This window comes from Littorina saxatilis, linkage group LG3 (genome assembly GCF_037325665.1).
Source record: "Littorina saxatilis isolate snail1 linkage group LG3, US_GU_Lsax_2.0, whole genome shotgun sequence".
Classification (NCBI taxonomy): domain Eukaryota; kingdom Metazoa; phylum Mollusca; class Gastropoda; order Littorinimorpha; family Littorinidae; genus Littorina; species Littorina saxatilis.
In genome coordinates this window covers 21,095,485-21,115,042 of record NC_090247.1, presented here as the reverse complement: position 1 = coordinate 21,115,042, position 19,558 = coordinate 21,095,485, and the positions used below count along the sequence as shown (strand labels likewise).

The 19,558-nt window shown below is 43.4% G+C and overlaps 1 protein-coding gene across 2 annotated transcripts in view; it reads right to left on the bottom strand.

The window, feature by feature from the left end:
* Positions 1–819: 819 nt before the first annotated feature.
* LOC138961875 (GDP-L-fucose synthase-like) overlaps positions 820–19,558 on the bottom strand; it is a 28,215-nt gene continuing 9,476 nt past the window's right edge. For both annotated transcript variants that reach the window (XM_070333559.1, XM_070333558.1), the window contains exons 2-10: positions 16,340–16,487; positions 15,101–15,215; positions 11,162–11,290; positions 9,671–9,744; positions 6,118–6,251; positions 5,426–5,557; positions 2,983–3,062; positions 2,658–2,757; positions 820–2,047 (exon numbers count right to left, since the gene is read on the bottom strand). In XM_070333559.1, coding sequence (XP_070189660.1) covers positions 1,992–2,047; positions 2,658–2,757; positions 2,983–3,062; positions 5,426–5,557; positions 6,118–6,251; positions 9,671–9,744; positions 11,162–11,290; positions 15,101–15,215; positions 16,340–16,479 — 960 coding nt within the window. In that variant the 5' untranslated portion in view covers positions 16,480–16,487 and the 3' untranslated portion in view covers positions 820–1,991. The remainder of the gene's footprint in view (positions 2,048–2,657; positions 2,758–2,982; positions 3,063–5,425; positions 5,558–6,117; positions 6,252–9,670; positions 9,745–11,161; positions 11,291–15,100; positions 15,216–16,339; positions 16,488–19,558) is intronic.

The window sequence follows — 19,558 nt, the reverse complement described above, 5'->3', positions numbered from 1 at the left end:
AACTTTTTGACACAAACTTTGCGAGTGCCTGTTTACTGCTCATCAAACCTTCTGCCACCGAAAATCGTGTCATGATATTCATGTGCGAAACGAGTCCCCTTTTGTCTTTTTGTTTCCAGGATTTGAATGCATTTGATACTGTGCAGTTACCGGCTGGTTTCAGTCGGATACCCGAGCTGTCATTCGTCAAAACTGCGAAAGACCGCATTTTGATCATCTTCGCTTCACAGCTAGCGACGGGAGAGAATGATACCCGAAGGGAAGTAACTCATTTTGGACCTGAGTTCAGCGGGATTCGAAAGATCGCGTGTGTGATTTTACAAGCGATGAAGATGATTGCTGAGTTTGTGCTTATTTGAGCCTTTGTGCTTCAGTGTTCAAATTTGTATTACCTACTTCTTCAATCGTCACTTACTGATTTAGGTGAGCCTAACTTTGATGTCTGTCGTTGTCTTAGGCGAGGTATCTGTCTTGGGGAAAACGGCGCACCACTGTCGAGTTGTTTTTATGCGGCAACGCATGTAGCCTAGTGGTCTCTGTATGTCCAAGATCCGACCTTCTTCGCCACCTTTTATTCTAACAGTATCACCAACTTTGAAAATGGCAATTTCCATGCCGGTCAACTTGAGCCGAAGATACTACATGTATAGCAAACGACAGATCCTGCAGCAGAGGGTGCGTATCGCTAGCGCTAGTGAGACGCACCGGCCTCAGACGATAGATCTGTAGCAGACGACTGATGAGACAGCCTTGTTCTGTTGAACCATATTTAGCAATCAATGCTCTAAAAGCGATAACAAATGAACAAAACTATAAGCATACTGTTTTAGTGTAAGTTTTATTTTGTCGCTCAAGATTTTGAATCAGGATGCTCTTGGGATTGATCTAAGCGGTTGCCCATGATTGAAGCGTACCTCGTTACGACAACTTTACTAGAGTTGTGCGCCTTGAATCACTGTGTGTCTCTGTCGCTCTCTCTCGTGCTCTCTGTCTCTCTCTCTCAGTCTCACCGCGTCGGACAACTCATAATCTTCACTCAGCTCTATTCACCCAAACAGATTATGTACATTCTTTGTTGTTTTCTTTATTTCTTCAATGATAATGTTTGTAGATCGTTAGACAAACGTCAGTTCGACTTTTATACCGCAGAATATCTCAATCGTTTTGCTGAAAAAAAAGTAGTCCCGAGTTAACGATAAATATGCAGATGACCTCTATAAATTATTCAGTTGTACTCTGAGACCAAAGACAAAGACCAATGACAGGTGAGATCGAGACTCGGTTGTGATGGATAATTCATATGGTTGTGATGGATAATCCAAAATAATCCCCTCCTCAGCTAACAGAGACAAAGAGGCAGGTCATATAACTGAGGTGGAGCCAAAATAGCTGAGGTGGAACCAAAATCGGTTCAGCGCTGCGCGCTGAGAGCACGTGTTGAAATATCGACCAGGTTGTGTCCTGTACCGGGTCTACCTGAATATGCCCACCAAATTTGAAGCAGATCCATCGAGAACTTTGGCCGTGCATGGCGAATACACAAATACACAGATACACAGACACACACACAGACACACACAAGTCGTATATATATATAGATAATATATTAAGAATAGTATAATATTAACGTATGAGTGTGTGTTTTGTGTGTATGAGATTTGTGTGAGTCAATACTAACTGTCTTTTACAGCCTGTAAACGAGGTCCTAAATTGAGCCTGAAGTCGACCTCGCAAAGTCTTTTTGCTGAAAACTCAGTGCCAAAGCGACCTGTGGCCAGCTTCAAAAAGTAGATTTCGTGAAGTTAACTTTGCCCAATTAATTTGAAGCTGAAAGCTACATGATCATGTTGTGCTGTGTCTCAACAGCTTTAGTATATCACACGTGTATGATGAAGTTAGTAAGGAGAATAAAGTAATAACAACAATAGAAGTTAGAATGCCTAGAGAGGTGTTTGATCCCTGTGAATAAACTGCTGCCTGGGGAAGACGTCTCACTTCCTGACTGTGTCGTAGTTGTCCATAAACCACTGGGCCGTGTCTTTCACAGCTGAAAACACAAAGAAAAAGCTCGTGAAATGTGCATTCTGTGTCCATTTAAAAGAGAAAAATCAAGACTACCTAACAGAAGGCAAAAGCGTATTAAATGCGCATTCTGTGTCCATTTAAAAGAGAAAAATCAAGGCTAAAAAACAAAAGGAGAACGCTCATCAAATGTGTATTCTGTGCCCCATTTAAAGAGAAAAATCAAGACTAACAAGAAATGAATGAATAACAGGCTGACAAAGACGATAGCTCCAATCTTTCTCACAACTACCAGGAACATCATCCATTATCTTTTTACTCTCCTGGTCAAGAGAATACAAATACAGTGGAACCCCCTTTTAAAAGACCCCCAAAAAATCTTGAGTAAACGTTTTGAAATGGAGGTAAATTTACAGGGGTTATGAACAGAAAGTATGAAAAAGCGTCTTTCAAGCGAGGAAGTCTCAAATCATGAGGTCTTATAAGGGGGTTCCCCTGTAGTATTTTGTGTGCATGTATGGATAGACAGGAGAGAGAAATAGGCCACAGATAATCTCAAGCACATAAATGACAACTCTTGAACACCAGATTGCATTTTTATCAGAATCAAACACCTGAGTTGAGTTTTCACCAACCTGTCTTGAAGTCGGTGAACTTGAAGTCAGGGCGATATTTCCTGAGTTTGCCGTTGCTGGCAGTCTTCTTGAACTGTCCGTCAGACTTGGACGTGTCCAACTGGCCGTTGGTCAAGGAATCTGACAGTGAAAATCTACGTTGCATCCTTTAACAGGGTATTTTATTCTCTTTGGCCCCCTTCTTGCCACTACATTAAACACTGCCAATCCATCCGAGTAATCTCTTCTGACCAGCTATCAAGCAGATTATCAATGAACAATAAATCAACCAGTAAATAAGTCAGTCAATCAACGAATCCATGAATCAAATGCAATGAAAGGATACAACAACTTCTCCCTTGAACTCCATGGCCTCCAGTACAGTCTCTGCGGCTTCCTTGATGGACACTTCATCCTCCTCTCCCACTGAAAACATTGCACACCATTAAATACCTAACTTCACATTCTCATGTCTCGTCCACAAACAATTAGAAAAAACTTAGCAAACTCACACCTATCAAAATGCATTACCGGCCAATAAAAAAGCCAACTATGCCTGAAAGACAAACGTCAATTAAGTAGATGTGCAACGCCAAGGCACTGCATAGGCCTACCCCAGCGAAAGACAAACCTCTCTCTCTCTATCTCTCTCTCTCTCTCTCAAACACACACGCACACGAACACACACACACATACCCCAAGTTACACACGTACACACATACACACTCACTCACACGCACTCACTCACTCTCTCACACACACAAAACACACCCCCATACGCACATATAGACAGACGGACATACACACCTTTACAAACAAGCACACATACACACACACATACACTTACGCACACGCACAAACACACGCCCACCCACCCACTCTCTCTCTCTCTTTCTCTCTTATACAGACACACACCCACACACCCACACACACACACATGTACATACGCACGCATGTACGCACGCACACACCCACAGACACACACACACACACACACACACATACATTGACTCACACAAATCTCATACACACAAAACACACACTCATACGCACATACACGGTTGGCCTAGTGGTAAGGCATCCGCCCCGTGATCGGGAGGTCGTGGGTTAGAACCCAGGCCGGGTCATACCTAAGACTTTAAAATTGGCAATCTAGTGGCTGCTCCGCCTGGCGTCTGGCATTATGGGGTTAGTGCATGCTAGGACTGGTGTCCGGTGTCAGAATAATGTGACTGGGTGAGACATGAAGCCTGTGCTGCGACTTCTGCCTTGTGTGTGGCGCACGTTATATCTCAAAGCAGCACCGCCCTGATAATTATGCCCCTTCGTGGTCGGCTGGGCGTTAAGCAAACAAACAAACAAACACGCACATAGACAGACGGACACACACACCTTTACAAACAAACACATATACACACTCATACACACACACACACACACACACACACATACCTAAAGTGTGGATGGTTACCTAAGAGGCGGCACTGGGTGGAGTGCCTTTCTAGTGCACTTGCACTACAACAGCACTGGGTGCAGTACTCGCTCCGGCATCGAAGAATTTTGCACTAAAAAATGCACAAAATTTGACCTATTTCGTCGCCTATAGGGGACGGAAAGAATGTCATTTTGAACATTGTTATGACATTCTTTCCGTCAAAAAAGTCAATTTAACGGTGTTAAATGAAGCGACCATCCACACAATTAGGTTGCCATCCAGAGTTTAGGTTGCCATCCACGTGTGGATGGTTGCCTTATGGTGATTTAGGCAACCAAAGCTGTGGAAACGGGGGTACACACACACACACACACACACACACACACACAAACACACACACACACACATAAGTACAGACTCATGCACGCGCACACACACACACACACACACACATACACACACACACACACACATGTCAAAGAAACTACAATGGGTTCCTTTTGTACAGTGTTTGCACATGTGCACAAAATGAACACACACACACACTCACACACACACCGCGCGAGAGAAAAAGCCTACAGGGAGGCATGACGTCATGATGCATTAATTGACGTCAAAGACTTTTGACCGTGCCGTAATCTTCATACGCGAGCTTTATCCATAGTCTTGGATAACCACACACAAATAGACTTGGAAACTACAGAATTTCTACCCGGCGTCCAAAGCGGCCTTGGGTGGCGTTTGCTCAAAAACTGGGGGCGACTATTGCACCCACCGTATTTTTGTTAGTATGGTCCCAATTTTTGGTGAACTTCCATCTTCAACTGTAGCCCGTAGCCGGGCACAAAGAATCCTTCTTTATCATGTATTATCGGTATGAAAATGCATTCGTGTGATACCTCCAGCTTCGCTGGGATAATAAAACGACCTACCAACCTTTTTTTGGGGGGTCTTTATCAAGGAAATTAACTAGACTTTTCAATAGAACGAAACATACTCTGCTGTAAGCAGGTCAATAACCATAGTATTTTTGTCTTGAAAAAATACCTGAAAGGTAAAAACACTTTCAACTGGTTCCGAGTATCCTCCAATGACATGTGCCATGCCCTGCACTCTTCCATACACTCTTAAAACAGCGAGTAGCTACAGGAAACACTTACCTCTTTCTTACACCAGTGGTAGTCTGCACGAAAACGTGCCCAACTGGGTGGGAACCCAGTGCTGGTTTGGATTGGTTAAAAAGTTGTTAGATTTCAACCAATGCCAACCAAATACAAACGAGTGCTTGGGTCCCACCCAGTTGGGCACTTTCTCGTGCACACTGACCCTGCGCTCACAAAAACATGGGCCTTACCTGACAGGATGATGGGGTCGATCTCCTGGTATTCGCGCAGCACCCAGATCATGAGACGCGCCAGATCCAGAGAGTAGATGAACTGTCGTCGTGGCGACCCAGTGCCCCAGATCACAAACGGCTTGTTCTCCTCTGTGGATCAAGGTCATTTTGTCAGCATCGGAGACATGAAACTTTTAGCCTGTATCTTGGGAATATAGAATGGATGCAACTTTGCTAGGCTGTGTAGTAACAACTGGACTGTTTTCTGTCTGGATTTGAACTGAAAACTGGGTTTGGATATTTTTGGTATTTGTATCATAGCGTTCTGGAAATTTGGGCTTCTTTCTTACTGGGCAAAAGCGAGCTGTCATACGGTATCTGGTACATGCCTCTATTAATGTTTCCAAGCCCTGAGACTTTGGCTGTGAACTTGCGATCTTCATCATGTGCACGCATACTCATGGGGGTGTTCGGACACTGAGAAGAGTCTGCATAAAGATGACTCTGGGAGGTAAATCCACACCACTAACCAACAGGTTGCAAGCCAGCGCTACTACCGACTGAGGTATCTCACCACCCATACTTCTGTATTGTTTGTTTACTTATTTCTTCTTAAAATTAAATATTTATCAGTTTCCTGTTAGAGCAAACACACACGCACACACACACAGGGGTGAGGGGGCGTAAGAGGAGAGACAGACGACACTCACGCTTGGCAGTGTAGGCCTTGTGGATCAGACCAGGCAACACGTGGCCATCCTCCAGGTTAAAGTTGTCGTACGGGCCGAAAACGTTGGTCGGTACCACTGATGTGAACTGGCTACCGTGCTGTGCATTGTATGCCCTGAAAACAAGGCTTTCGGTTTTACTCCATGGACTTTGAAAAACGCAAAAACAACAAAATAATAAACCTTCGAAGCTGCGCATTGTACGCCCTGAAAACAGGCTTTTTTACTCCAGGGATTACCGGCATGCATACATCACTTTTTATATTAAAACATACACTTTGAAAAACACTTAATTTTTTAAAAAAGCTAAATAAAACAAAACAAGATGAGTTAATGAGTACAGTGGAACCCCGCTTTCAAGACCTTTCATTTTAAACACAGTGGCACACCAAAGGCGTCGGTCATTGTGCCATAAGTTCCGATGTCTGATTACACCTAAACACAGTGGCACACCAAAGGCGTCGGTCATTGTGCCATACGTTCCGATGGCTGATTACACCTAAACACAGTGGCACACCAAAGGCGTCGGTCATTGTGCCATAAGTTCTGATGGCTGATTACACCTAAACACAGTGGCACACCAAAGGCGTCGGTCATTGTGCCATAAGTTCCGATGGCTGATTACACCTAAACACAGTGGCACACCAAAGGCGTCGGTCATTGTGCCATAAGTTCCGATGGCTGATTACACCTAAACACAGTGGCACACCAAAGGCGTCGGTCATTGTGCCATACGTTCCGATGGCTGATTACACCTAAACACAGTGGCACACCAAAGGCGTCGGTCATTGTGCCATACGTTCCGATGGCTGATTACACCTAAACACAGTGGCACACCAAAGGCGTCGGTCATCTATACATCTATACATATAAATAAAAGAGAGTGTCTGTCTGTCTGTGTGTGTGTGTGTGTGTGTGTGTGTGTCTGTCTGTCTGTGGTCGCCATACCTCAGAGATGGCAAAAGATAAGCACAAGATATTTTGCATGCACACTGCCCTGGACCCACAAATGTGCACCTGGGTTTTAGTTTCTCCAGACATTGTTTCCTTCCTCGGATAATTACCCTCCCCATCTATCAATACAGTCTATATAGTGCAAGGGAGGTAAGTCATGGTTTGTCACCCACGGAAGGGAGGTAACTCTCATCAAACCAGTATACCGTGTCATTCTCAAGGGTTACCCCCCGCCCGCTATCATCCCGCCGCCCCCCCCCCCCCCACACACACACTAACCCTGCCCCCTGCTCCCCCTCCCTGCCGTCCAGATCATCGCGAATAATGTTTACGAAACGATCGCCTCAGTGAAAGATCACGAGAATTTACAGATTTCTCTCCCCTGTTCAAAAAGGTATGACGCGCTCACTCATGAGGTATGCGTGCTTTGATCAGACGGTAACTACAGTGGGTGTGAGAAGGGGTAAACAAATCACGAAGAACACGTTGAACCAAATAGAAACTTGCCTTGCCAATACATCCAAATGTATGAGCTCACACTGTCATTTTTACATTTAGTCAAGTTTTGACTAAATGTTTTAACGTAGAGGGGGGAATCGAGACGAGGGTCGTGGTGTATGTGTGTGTGTGTGTGTCTGTCTGTCTGTGTGTGTGTGTGTAGAGCGATTCAGACTAAACTACTGGACCGATCTTTATGAAATTTGACATGAGAGTTCCTGGGTATGATATCCCCGGACGTTTTTTTCATTTTTTCGATAAATGTCTTTGATGACATCATATCCGGCTTTTCGTGAAAGTTGAGGCGGCACTGTCACGCTCTCATTTTTCAACCAAATTGGTTGCAATTTTGGTCAAGTAATCTCCGACGAAGCCCGGACGTCGGTATTGCATTTCAGCTTGGTGGCTTAAAAATTAATAAATGACTTTGGTCATCAAAAATCTGAAAATTGTAAAAAAAATATTTTTTTTATAAAACGATCCAAATTTACGTTCATCTTATTCTCCATCATTTTCTGATTCCAAAAACATATAAATATGTTATATTTGGATTAAAAACAAGCTCTGAAAATTAAAAATATAAAAATTATGATTAAAATTAAATGTTCGAAATCAATTTAAAAACACTTTCATCTTATTCCTTGTCGGTTCCTGATTCCAAAAACATATAGATATGATATGTTTGGATTAAAAACACGCTCAGAAAGTTAAAACAAAGAGAGGTACAGAAAAGCGTGCTATCCTTCTCAGCGCAACTACTACCCCGCTCTTCTTGTCAATTTCACTGCCTTTGCCATGAGCGGTGGACTGACGATGCTACGAGTATACGGTCTTGCTGCGTTGCATTGCGTTCAGTTTCATTCTGTGAGTTCGACAGCTACTTGACTAAATGTTGTATTTTCGCCTTACGCGACTTGTTATATTTAGTCAAGTTTTGACTAAATATTTTAACGTAGAGGGGGGAATCGAGACGAGGGTCGTGGTGTATGTGTGTGTGTGTGTGTGTGTGTGTGTTTGTGTGTGTGTGTGTGTGTGTGTGTGTGTGTGTGTGTGTGTGTCTCTCTGTCTGTCTGTGTGTGTGTGTGTGTAGAGCGATTCAGACTAAACTACTGGACCGATCTTTATGAAATTTGACATGACAGTTCCTGGGTATGAAATCCCCACACGTTTTTTTCATTTTTTTGATAAATGTCTTTAATGACGTCATATCCGGCTTTTCGTGAAAGTTGAGGCGGCACTGTCACGCTCTCATTTTTCAACCAAATTGGTTGAAATTTTGGTCAAGTAATCTTCGACGAAGGCCGGGGTTTGGTATTGCATTTCAGCTTGGTGGCTTAAAAACTAATGAGTGAGTTTGGTCAGTAAAAATCTGAAAATTGTAAAAAAAATTTTTTTTCTATAAAACGATCCAAATTTACGTACATCTTATTCTTGATCATTTTTTGATTCCAAAAATATATAAATATGTTATATTTGGATTAAAAACAAGCTCTGAAAATTACAAATATAAAAATTATTATCAAAATTAAATTGTCCAAATCAATTTAAAAACACCTTCATCTTATTCCTTGTCGGTTCCTGATTCCAAAAACATATAGATATGATATGTTTGGATTAAAAACACGCTCAGAAAGTTAAAACGAAGAGAGGTACAGAAAAGCGTGCTATCCTTCTCAGCGCAAGTACTACCCCGCTCTTCTTGTCAATTTCACTGCCTTTGCCGTGCGCGGTGGACTGACGATGCTACGAGTATACGGTCTTGCTGCGTTGCATTGCGTTCAGTTTCATTCTGTGAGTTCGACAGCTACTTGACTAAATGTTGTATTTTCGCCTTACGCGACTTGTTCTTATCCAAATTGGAATAAGATTCGAGAGGTATCTGAGAGAGGGGAGAGCAGAAACACCCGGGCGAAGCCGGGCCTGACTGCTAGTTGTGCCATAAGTTCCGATGGCTGATTACACCTAAACACACACACACCTGGGTAGTGCTACTCTTGTTACTCCTAGCTTTCCACTGGGAGGAAACGACCCGAATTTCCCAGCATTGGGATAATAGAATAAATGAATAGAATGAATGTGTTACCTGTTCTGAACATCAATAATGCGCTTGCTGAAGGAGTAGCCAAAGTTGCTGGAATGGGGCGGACCGTTGTACACCTGGGCGTCAACATTGCACAATTGTATTAGGAGAATAAAAGGATGAAGAAAATGAGAAAAATGACTCATGAAAAGAAAGCACACGCAATGACTGACATCCAAAAACTGATAGACTGCTATTTTCCAATTCAGAATCAAAAAACAAGAATTCTAGGTTATTAGAATGTTTGATTATTGACAAACCTTTAATTATTTATTTATTTTAACATTTTGTTTAGTCATTCTCAGAAAGACTAGTACAGACATACACAGACAGACTGGCAGACAGTTAGAGACACTCTCATTCAGGTGAGCAAGAAGACAGCAGACAGACAGACAGACAAAACACAACATTAAAGAATGTCATCACTGCTTGAGGGCTGAATGAACCCTGAACGTCTGGGTGATAATGACCCATCATTTCTACACAAGTAGGTAAATAAGAATTCAATTAAGTTATTCTTTTCCTGCAGCAATTGCACATAATTTACGCACAGCAGTACCTGTGATGAAACCCTTTGGACAGAGTAAAAGTGTCCCCACATTGCAGGTGACCTGTCATGACAGGTATATTTTGAACTGACAAAAGGACAACAAAATTAATGGTGTCCTTTCATAGTAGGTGTCCTCTCATCACAAGGACATCACATCACAGGTACCACTGCACCTTTTTGGGGGGTCTTTTTTCAAAGACAGTTATACATCAGACTGACATGTTTGAAAGGCAGAGAGTGTACAGTCGAACACTCCACCCACCCCGCAATCCCCCCCCCCCCCCCCAATTTATCAATCAATCAATCAATCAATATGAGGCTTATATCGCGCGTATTCCGTGGGTACAGTTCTAAGCGCAGGGATTTATTTTAATTTTTTATTTTATGCAGTTTATATCGCGCACATATTTAAGGCGCAGGGATTTATTGATGCCGTGTGAGATGGAATTTTTTTTTTACACAATACATCACGCATTCACATCGGCCAGCAGATCGCAGCCATTTCGGCGCATATCCTACTTTTCACGGCCTATTATTCTAAGTCACACGGGTATTTTGGAGGACATTTTTATCTATGCCTATTCAATTTTGCCAGGAAAGACCCTTTTGTCAATCGTGGGATCTTTAACGTGCACACCCCAATGTAGTGTACACGAAGGGACCTCGGTTTTTCGTCTCATCCGAAAGACTAGCACTTGAACCCACCACCTAGGTTAGGAAAGGGGGGAGAAAATTGCTAACGCCCTGACCCAGGGTCGAACTCGCAACCTCTCGCTTCCGAGCGCAAGTGCGTTACCACTCGGCCACCCAGACCATATTTAAGACTTCCTTCCCTGTTTCCATTTATAACCTCTGCACCCCCCTTTTCTACAACACCCTCCTTTTTAAGACCCAATTTTCTCAGATTTGTGTAGGTCTTAAAAGTGTGGTTCTTCTGTACCCACCATGGTCTCGTCGATGGGGTAGGTGGTTTTGTCGGGGAAGATACAGGTGGAGAGACAGGACACCACCTTCTTCACACCTTTCACATGACTCAGGTTCAGCACGTTGTCGTTGATCAACGCGTTGATTCTCTGCACACACAAAAATCTCATGTTTGAGTCAATATTGAAACATAGTAACCGGAGACACATGAAAGCTAGAGATTATCAACAACAGCGACGGGCGCAGTGGCGTGGTGGTAAGACGTCGGCCTCCTAATCGGGAGGTCGTGAGTTCGAATCCCGGTCGCTGCCGCCTGGTGGGTTAAGAGTGGAGATTTTTCCGATCTCCCAGGTCAATTTATGTGCAGACCTGCTTGTGACTTAACCCCCTTCGTGTGTACACGCAAGCACAAGACCAAGTGCGCACGGAAAAGATCCTGTAATCCATGTCAGAGTTCGGTGGGTTATAGAAACATAAAAATACCCAGCATGCCTCCCCCGAAATCGGCGTATGGCTGCCTGAATGGCGGGGTAAAAAAACGGTCATACACGTAAAAATCCACTCGTGCTAAAAACATGAGTGAACGTGGGAGTCTAAGCCCATGAACGAAGAAGAAGAAGATCAACAACAGCAAATGACCATATTTGGGTAGGAACGAAGCACTTTACATGGAATTGTCTGGTTAACCGTATGTCTAAAGATACATGTGAAGCTGCTGCTCTTGTCTGCTTCTCAACTCTCTGGCTGCAGCCCAACTAAAGTTCCAGGGGTGAACCTTAACTGTTAAAACTCCAGGGGTGAACCTTAACTGTTAAAACTCCAGGGGTGAACCTTAACTGTTAAAACTCCAGGGGTGAACCTTAACTATTAAAATTCCAGGGGTGAACCTTAACGGTTAAAACTCCAGGTGTGTACCTTAACTGTTAAAATTCCAGGGGTGAACCTTAACTGTTAAAATTCCAGGGGTAAACCTTAACTGTTAAAATTCCAGGGGTGAACCTTAACTGTTAAAACTCCAGGTGTGTACCTTAACTGTTAAAATTCCAGGGGTGAACCTTAACTGTTAAAATTCCAGGGGTGAACCTTAACTGTTAAAACTCCAGGTGTGTACCTTAACTGTTAAAATTCCAGGGGTGAACCTTAACTGTTAAAATTCCAGGGGTGAACCTTAACTGTTAAAACTCCAGGGGTGAACCTTAACTGTTAAAATTCCAGGGGTGAACCTTAACTGTTAAAATTCCAGGGGTGAACCTTAACTGTTAAAACTCCAGGTGTGTACCTTAACTGTTAAAATTCCAGGGGTGAACCTTAACTGTTAAAACTCCAGGGGTGAACCTTAACTATTAAAATTCCCTGGAATGCCTTAACTGTTAAAACTCCAGGGGTGTACCTTAACGGTTAAAATTCCAAGGGGTACCTTAACTGTTAAATTCCAGGGGTGTTCCTTAAACTATCAAACAAATGTTCTAGTCTAAACTCAACAAAATGAACTAGGCCGGATCAAAAGCTACCGTCCTGACACAAAAGACCTACAATTTGAACTAAAAAGCCTTTGTAGTGGACAACAATACAAAGTATAAAAGCTTACTACATAAGTTTTTCATTGCTTTCTTGTTTGTCCCTGTTTCTCAGCATTATTTAACAGCGAACTGTCTTCAAACCGGTGTAATTGGTACAAAGACAAATCTGTGAATGTTTTCAGTCAATATTACATTGCTAAGATACTGCTTTGGCGGTTACAACATGTTATTATTGGAGGCTCTTGAGGAACAACAATAAAAGGAAGGAGGGGTCAGAAAAAGGCCAAGGGGTGAGGGGGGGGGGGGGGTGGGTAGCTCTTACACTGATAAGGGGAGGGGTGAGGGTGAGGTTAATTGAGGAAGAGGGAGGTGGCTGCTACTGACCGGTTGGTGGCATTCCCATCTCAAGTTATGGTTGAGGGGTCTCTAGGGAAACAGTACTGAACCATGACCGATGTTAAGTCCCCACCCGAGCACAGTTCTTAAATGCCCCCCTCCCATATTTGGCCTCTGCTTTGTAGTAGCTGACTTCATGCTCTGCTTGTTTTCAATCTGTCAGGGCATTCGATTGTGTTCCGCATTGTGTTCGCCCAGTGAGTTTAACAAGCATCCCATGCAAACTGTTAGAAAAGTTGATAAGAACCAGTGTTTTCTCTCATTTGGCAGCCAACAACTTGTTATCAGATTGCCAGCATGGTTTTGTGGCAAAACGATCATGCGTGACAAACTTAATTAGCGTCATTGACGACTGGACAAATAGCTAAAATGATGGAGTACCGGTTGACGCTGTGTACCTTGATTTTGCTAAGGCATTCGATTGTGTTCCGCATGTGCGGTTACTGAAAAAATTAGAAGCATATGGTATCCATGGACTGGTCAAAAATTGGATCGGTGATTTTCTAAGTGATAGAAAGCAAAGGGTGAAGGTCAATGGGTCTATGTCAGACTGGAAAGACGTGACAAGTGGAGTGCCCCAGGGCAGTGTGCTGGGCCCGGTTTTGTTTGTTATATACATTAACGACCTCCCTGAAGTTGTGAACAGTCTGTGCAGCATGTATGCTGATGATACGAAAGTGTACCGACAAATCAGAACTTGTGAAGATAGCAAAGAACTCCAGAGGGATTTGGACAGTTTGGTCGACTGGGCAGACAGGTGGCAGATGCGCTTTAATGCAGATAAGTGTAAGACATTACAGTTGGGTACAAAAAATCAGAAACTTGTGTATAATATGAGAAAACCTGGCAGCGTGGACAGAGTTGATCTGGAAAGCTCAAGTGCAGAAAAGGACCTTGGAGTCAATGTAGACAGTGAATTGAAATTCTCAAAGCACGTGGAAACACAAGTCAACAAAGCAAATAGAATCCTGGGTCTCATTAGACGGTCTTATGAGCATTTGGACGCAGAAACGCTAAGACTTCTCTTTGTTGCACTTGTACGGCCTCATCTGGAATTTGCAAATGTGGTGTGGAGTCCTCGACTCGAGAAAGATAAAAATCTGATTGAAAGTGTGTTAAGAAGAGCCACGAAGTGTATCCCAGGGTTGAAGACCTTGAGTTACGAAGAGCGTTTGAGAGTCTTGAAAGTTCCAAGCATGTGCTATAGGCGTATCCGGGGAGACATGATTGAAGCATACAAATTCGTGCATGGATACTACGATTGCAAGAACCCACTGGAGCTGAACAGCCTGTGTAATACCCGTGGACATCAGTTCAAGCTCAAGAAAAAACAATGCAGAACAGCTCTCCGACAATCTTTCTTCACGAACAGAATCATAGACACATGGAACTCCTTGGACAAGAATGTGGTAGAAGCGCCGACAATGAACAGTTTCAAAAATCGCTTGGACAATGCACTGAAAGACTATATGTATGGCCCAAATGTCAGTATGCCTCTCACTACAAATTTCCACCAGCCAAGAAAAAGTTGATAGAATAGGCCACGGTCAAAAGATCGTGTAGGTTACCTAGCTCAAAGTTAAGCTAGGATAGTAACTGATCAAAAGATCAGACAAAGGCTCAACAGCCTAAGTACCAGTCTGTCAACATATCATATCATATCATATCATATCATTATATCGCCACAGCAGGCAGTGACAACTCGCCCCTGTATATTTGTGATGGAACATTTACGTTTATTGTGCAGACCAAGTTGAACAAATCCCATTGTGACTTGTGCCTGCAAGTGTGTGTATATTAGAGTGAGTGTGCTGGTGACGGATGAATTATGATAAGCAGGCGAAATGCCACTCATGGCAAAACGTGAGAAAATTGGGGGTGAAGTTGGAGAGAGTAAAATCGGAGGGGGCGAGGCAACTGCTTGAGGCGAGCAAAGTGCATTATGGGCCGGTCAGCAGCTTCCATTGAGCGCAGTAAATTTTAACCCTATTATACACAATGCTAGCAGAAAATGTCGGGGCCAATACTGAATGCTTCACTTACGTAGAAGTCAAGGTTGTACTTGATGTTGTGGTAGAGACCCCCGACCAGAGCAGCCAGGTGGATGACATGGGTAGGCTTCACCTTGTCGAACAGCTTCTCTGTCGCAGCGCGATCGCTGTGTGGGAGAACAAAATAAGAAAGACTGGTTAACTAAAACCAATATTTTATTCACCCAAAAAAGAGCTCTGTCACCGATTGGTCTCAATTTAGGGTTATGAACCCTGGCTGCCCTCTGTAATGTGTGGCAAGAAAAGAACAATGAAAAACTAGAAACAACGAATGGTTCTGAATACGGAGATTTAAGAAACGAAACGTTGGGACGTTTCGTTTTGAAGTTGTGGTAAACGTCATTATTTCGGGGGTCTCTCGCTGGAAAGGTGAAGGTCAACTGAAACGGAACGTGGAACGTCAAAACGCAGTCACGTTTTCCACCCCCAAAAAACGAACAATATTTCGTCAACTTTTGTGAGTATTTTTGCACACTAACAGTTTTATTTGTTGGCCATTTTATGCATTGCTAGATTCATCAACCCTTTCACAGTCTTTCAGCGCTGAGAATGTGTTCATTGGAGGTAGACAACTGTTGTGAACTGAAATATTTTGAAGGGTGCTGATCCTGGTACATTTATCCAACTTCATGGTGAGAAAGCAAATGGCGAAGCAGAAGTAGGTCATCGCATCGAATTTTTATTCTGGCTTCGTATGTGATCAGGTGCATGAATTGAAAAATGTGAAGCTCTTGTGCGTGCAATGCGAGTATGTCAATCCTTTATTGACTCGTGGAGTTGAAATTATGCCATGCCCAGTCAGCGGATCATATCCTGCCATGCCCGGCCTTTCATTCCGAAACGAAACGTGAATACATCTAAATCTTGTCTGCGGCCTATGCCGTCTCGTTACACGTTCCGTTTCGCGGGGTGACTCATTCACCAAACGAAACGAGCTGCAAAACGAAACGTGCTGTTTCTTAAATCTCGCTAATACCTAGTCAGCTCTCCTTCTCAAAAGCTACGCAATATAGCCATGCGAAATAACCAGTTTTGCATTTAAAACCGTACCAGTTCAAGCCACAATAGCCCTTGATGCTGTTACAGCATAACCAGCCCTGCTAGAACATTGGTATTTACTATGCTTGCTTGTTACTGCTCTTTCCTCTTCCATATAGTTCCTCTTCCATATACCCTGGCTCACTCACTGACATTGCAAATGTTAAATACAACAGCAACAAACATGACTTACGAGAGATCAGCGTCTTTGGAAGAAGCAAAGTACCACTCCTCGTCGGGACGTTTCTCCTCTTTCTGCACAACGGCCTCGATGGCACGACCCACCAATCCTGTTCCTCCTGTCACTAGTATCACTTTCTTCTCAGTTGTCATGGTGATATCTGCAACAGGCAAGCTCATGTCAGAGAAACGATGTTAGTGTTGCTCCCAGGCTTGGAGGACAATAGATTAGTTGGACCTGGATTCAAACTACATATAGGTCCAAATGCAGCCCTGAAAGTCCAACAAATGTTGTACTCGCCTTTGGCTCGTGATTCTGAAAATATACTAGCCAGAGAGCAAAGTTTACCAGCCAATTCAACAATTTGTTTCAGCAACTTTACTTGCATTTGGAGACTAGATGAACATTTCTACTCGCCAGTTACATGTTTCTACTACTCGCCATGGCGAGTAAAATACTTGCCACTTTCAGGCCTCAAATGTGCTGGCTACGAAAAAACACCCCACCTTATTCATCAGAAGTCCTACATGTCAAAACTATCGGACGGTCAATGGGCCAGGGGTCAAACCAATGCGTCCGATCCGAAAAGTATGCGCTAGTGACGGAAGACAAGGGCCTGAGAACAACACTGGGGTACATGCATGTTGCTAAATGGCTGTGGATCAACTTCACACTCCTAGCTGGTTTTCTAGAACACTCAGTCTACAGCATGCTTTGACAAACCATTGTATAAGTCTGTCACGATTAGGTGACATGGATCAAGTGTCACTCGGTGGGGTGCCTTCTCTTGGTCAATTGCGATAGAAAGCGCCTGTGCTTTCTGACAACGGGTGGGTTTTGCTGACAGCGCAGAACAAACACGGATATTGTGTCGCACGGATTTCACGGGGGTGATTTCTGCTGTCGAGGCAGAATTGTCGAAAACTGAACTGGGGTATGTGACAGGGTGAGTCACGTGATTTTGTCAAGGTTGTCTGTCTGAGACATGTTAACTGGACACTCGAAATTCAGCAGCGAGGAAGAAGGGTCGGTGTCAGAATTCTCCTACAAGTTTGATGGTTTTTCAACACGCTTAAATACTTTACTGGGTATCAACGTGCTATGCTACTTGCTAGTGAGGCTTGATAGGAACTCCATAGGACAGACCACCTTCTTCTTGGACACATGCTGGCTGACAGACGGGTCGTCAAATTCTCTTCGCTGTGCGGGAAGGTAATTTCACCGCAGAAAGGAGTCAGCAAGAGGTTGAATGGTGTGTCGCTGTTGACAAACAGAGGCCATTCAAAGGAGGAAGCGGGTTTTGCTTCCATGAGAGTGCTACATTCATAGGCTTTTTGAGGTAATAAATCATTATTTAACGCTGTTGACGAGTCTGTGTTTGTGGAATGAAATACTCTCTGTTGTTCTTTCCAGGTTAGCGCATAATTTGCTCTTTGTGACGCTAAAATACTAATCTGTATATGGTTTTTGCAGATATGGAGAGAAGGACGGAAAATGGCTGATTTGTTGTTGTAAAAGTTCGTTTGTGCAGGCCCACGTGCTCGATGAGATATGTAAAGATGACATGTTTAAAGGTGGAGGTTGTTGGGTAGCTTGACATGTTTAGTGCACCGAGGCTTTTTGTTGCAGCCTTTCTTCATCTTCTACCGTTGCTGGCTGTTTTGCTGCCTATCTGCGGGACACTGTTAACTGCAGACGCTGTAACCGGGATCATCTGATATAACCAGCTAACCGGCTAACCAGTGACTGGGTGAGGCGCCTGATGTCTCCACTTTTCCCTGCTTCGTAACAACGCCAGCCGGCACTACATTCTACGGAGCAGTTGTGGAGACTATGAACTAATTACAGGCCGTCCACCCAGTGGCAAAACAAAGCTAAGTGCACCATGTCTTTGCACCCCGTTGACCACCGTTGTCATCTTTTATATTTATGGTTATATTCGAGTGGTGACAACGTGGGGTGTGTGACACCTGCATTAACCAGCACTTTAGGCAGATCAGTCATTTTTCCTAACTTTACACGGGATCAGCGTGTTACTATAATTTTCTATATTCTAACTGGCATTTTGTCAGTGACCATTGGTTTTACGTTTTGAACGTAAAAGAACATATTTTGAGTGAAGTCTCGAGGGAGGTGGCGAGTTATTACATAAACAGGCGTCTGAAACTTATACTTTTGTTGTTTCTATTTAATTGTATGACTGCGAGAGTGGATCGTGGTGTGGTTAGTTGGTTAGAAGTAACTAACCGTTTCATAATCACCTTATGTGATATAGTGAAACGTGACCAAGTCCCAAGTATCACTGATGACTATCAGTGAACGACTGTCCATTTGTAGATGTCTTTATTTTCAGAAACTAACCCCCATCATTTATATTGGTTGACCACAAAGGTTAAGACATTCATGGACTTAAGTCATGCAGTCACAGGATTATTTCTTGAGCCAGCACCCAGGAGAGACTGGACACACAGTAATACAGGGGAACCCCCCTTTAAGAGCTACACTTTCTTTATTTGGTGTTTAACGTCGTTTTCAACCACGAAGGTTATATCACGATGGGGAAAGGGGGGGAGATGGGATAGAGCCACTTGTCAATTGTTTCTTGATCACAAAAGCACTAATAAAAAATGTGCTCCAGGGGCTTGCAACGTAGTACAATGTATTACCTTACTGGGAGAATGCAAGTTTCCAGTACAAAGGACTTAACATTTCTTACATACTGCTTGACTAAAATCTTTACAAAAATGGACTATATTCTATACAAGAAACACTTAACAAGGGTAAAAGGAGAAACAGAATCCGTTAGTCGCCTCTTACGACATGCTGGGGAGCATCGGGTAAATTCTTCCCCCTAACCCGCGGGGGGTAAACTCCAGTATAGGCAGATCGATGCAGCAATAAAGAAATAGGAAGGGAAATTCCACATGTGTACAGGAATGGGGGACATGCAGCTTTAGTACCAACAAGCGGAACAAATTTACAAGAAAAGTCAACATTCAGTGCCAACAAAGGCTTCCATGTGAAATCATTGTCCTTCTCAGCTAGAAAGCTACGGCACAGTAAACAGTCATTACATAAGGCTAAGCCACACAGTAAACAGTCATCACATAAGGCTTTAAGCCATGTGGCGGTCAAACCCACTTTACAGGTTTTGTGCCCCGGACCATAGTTCTTAATTCCCATTACAAACGTGTGTTCCGAGTACCTCAGCCACATGTTGTAACCCCCTCC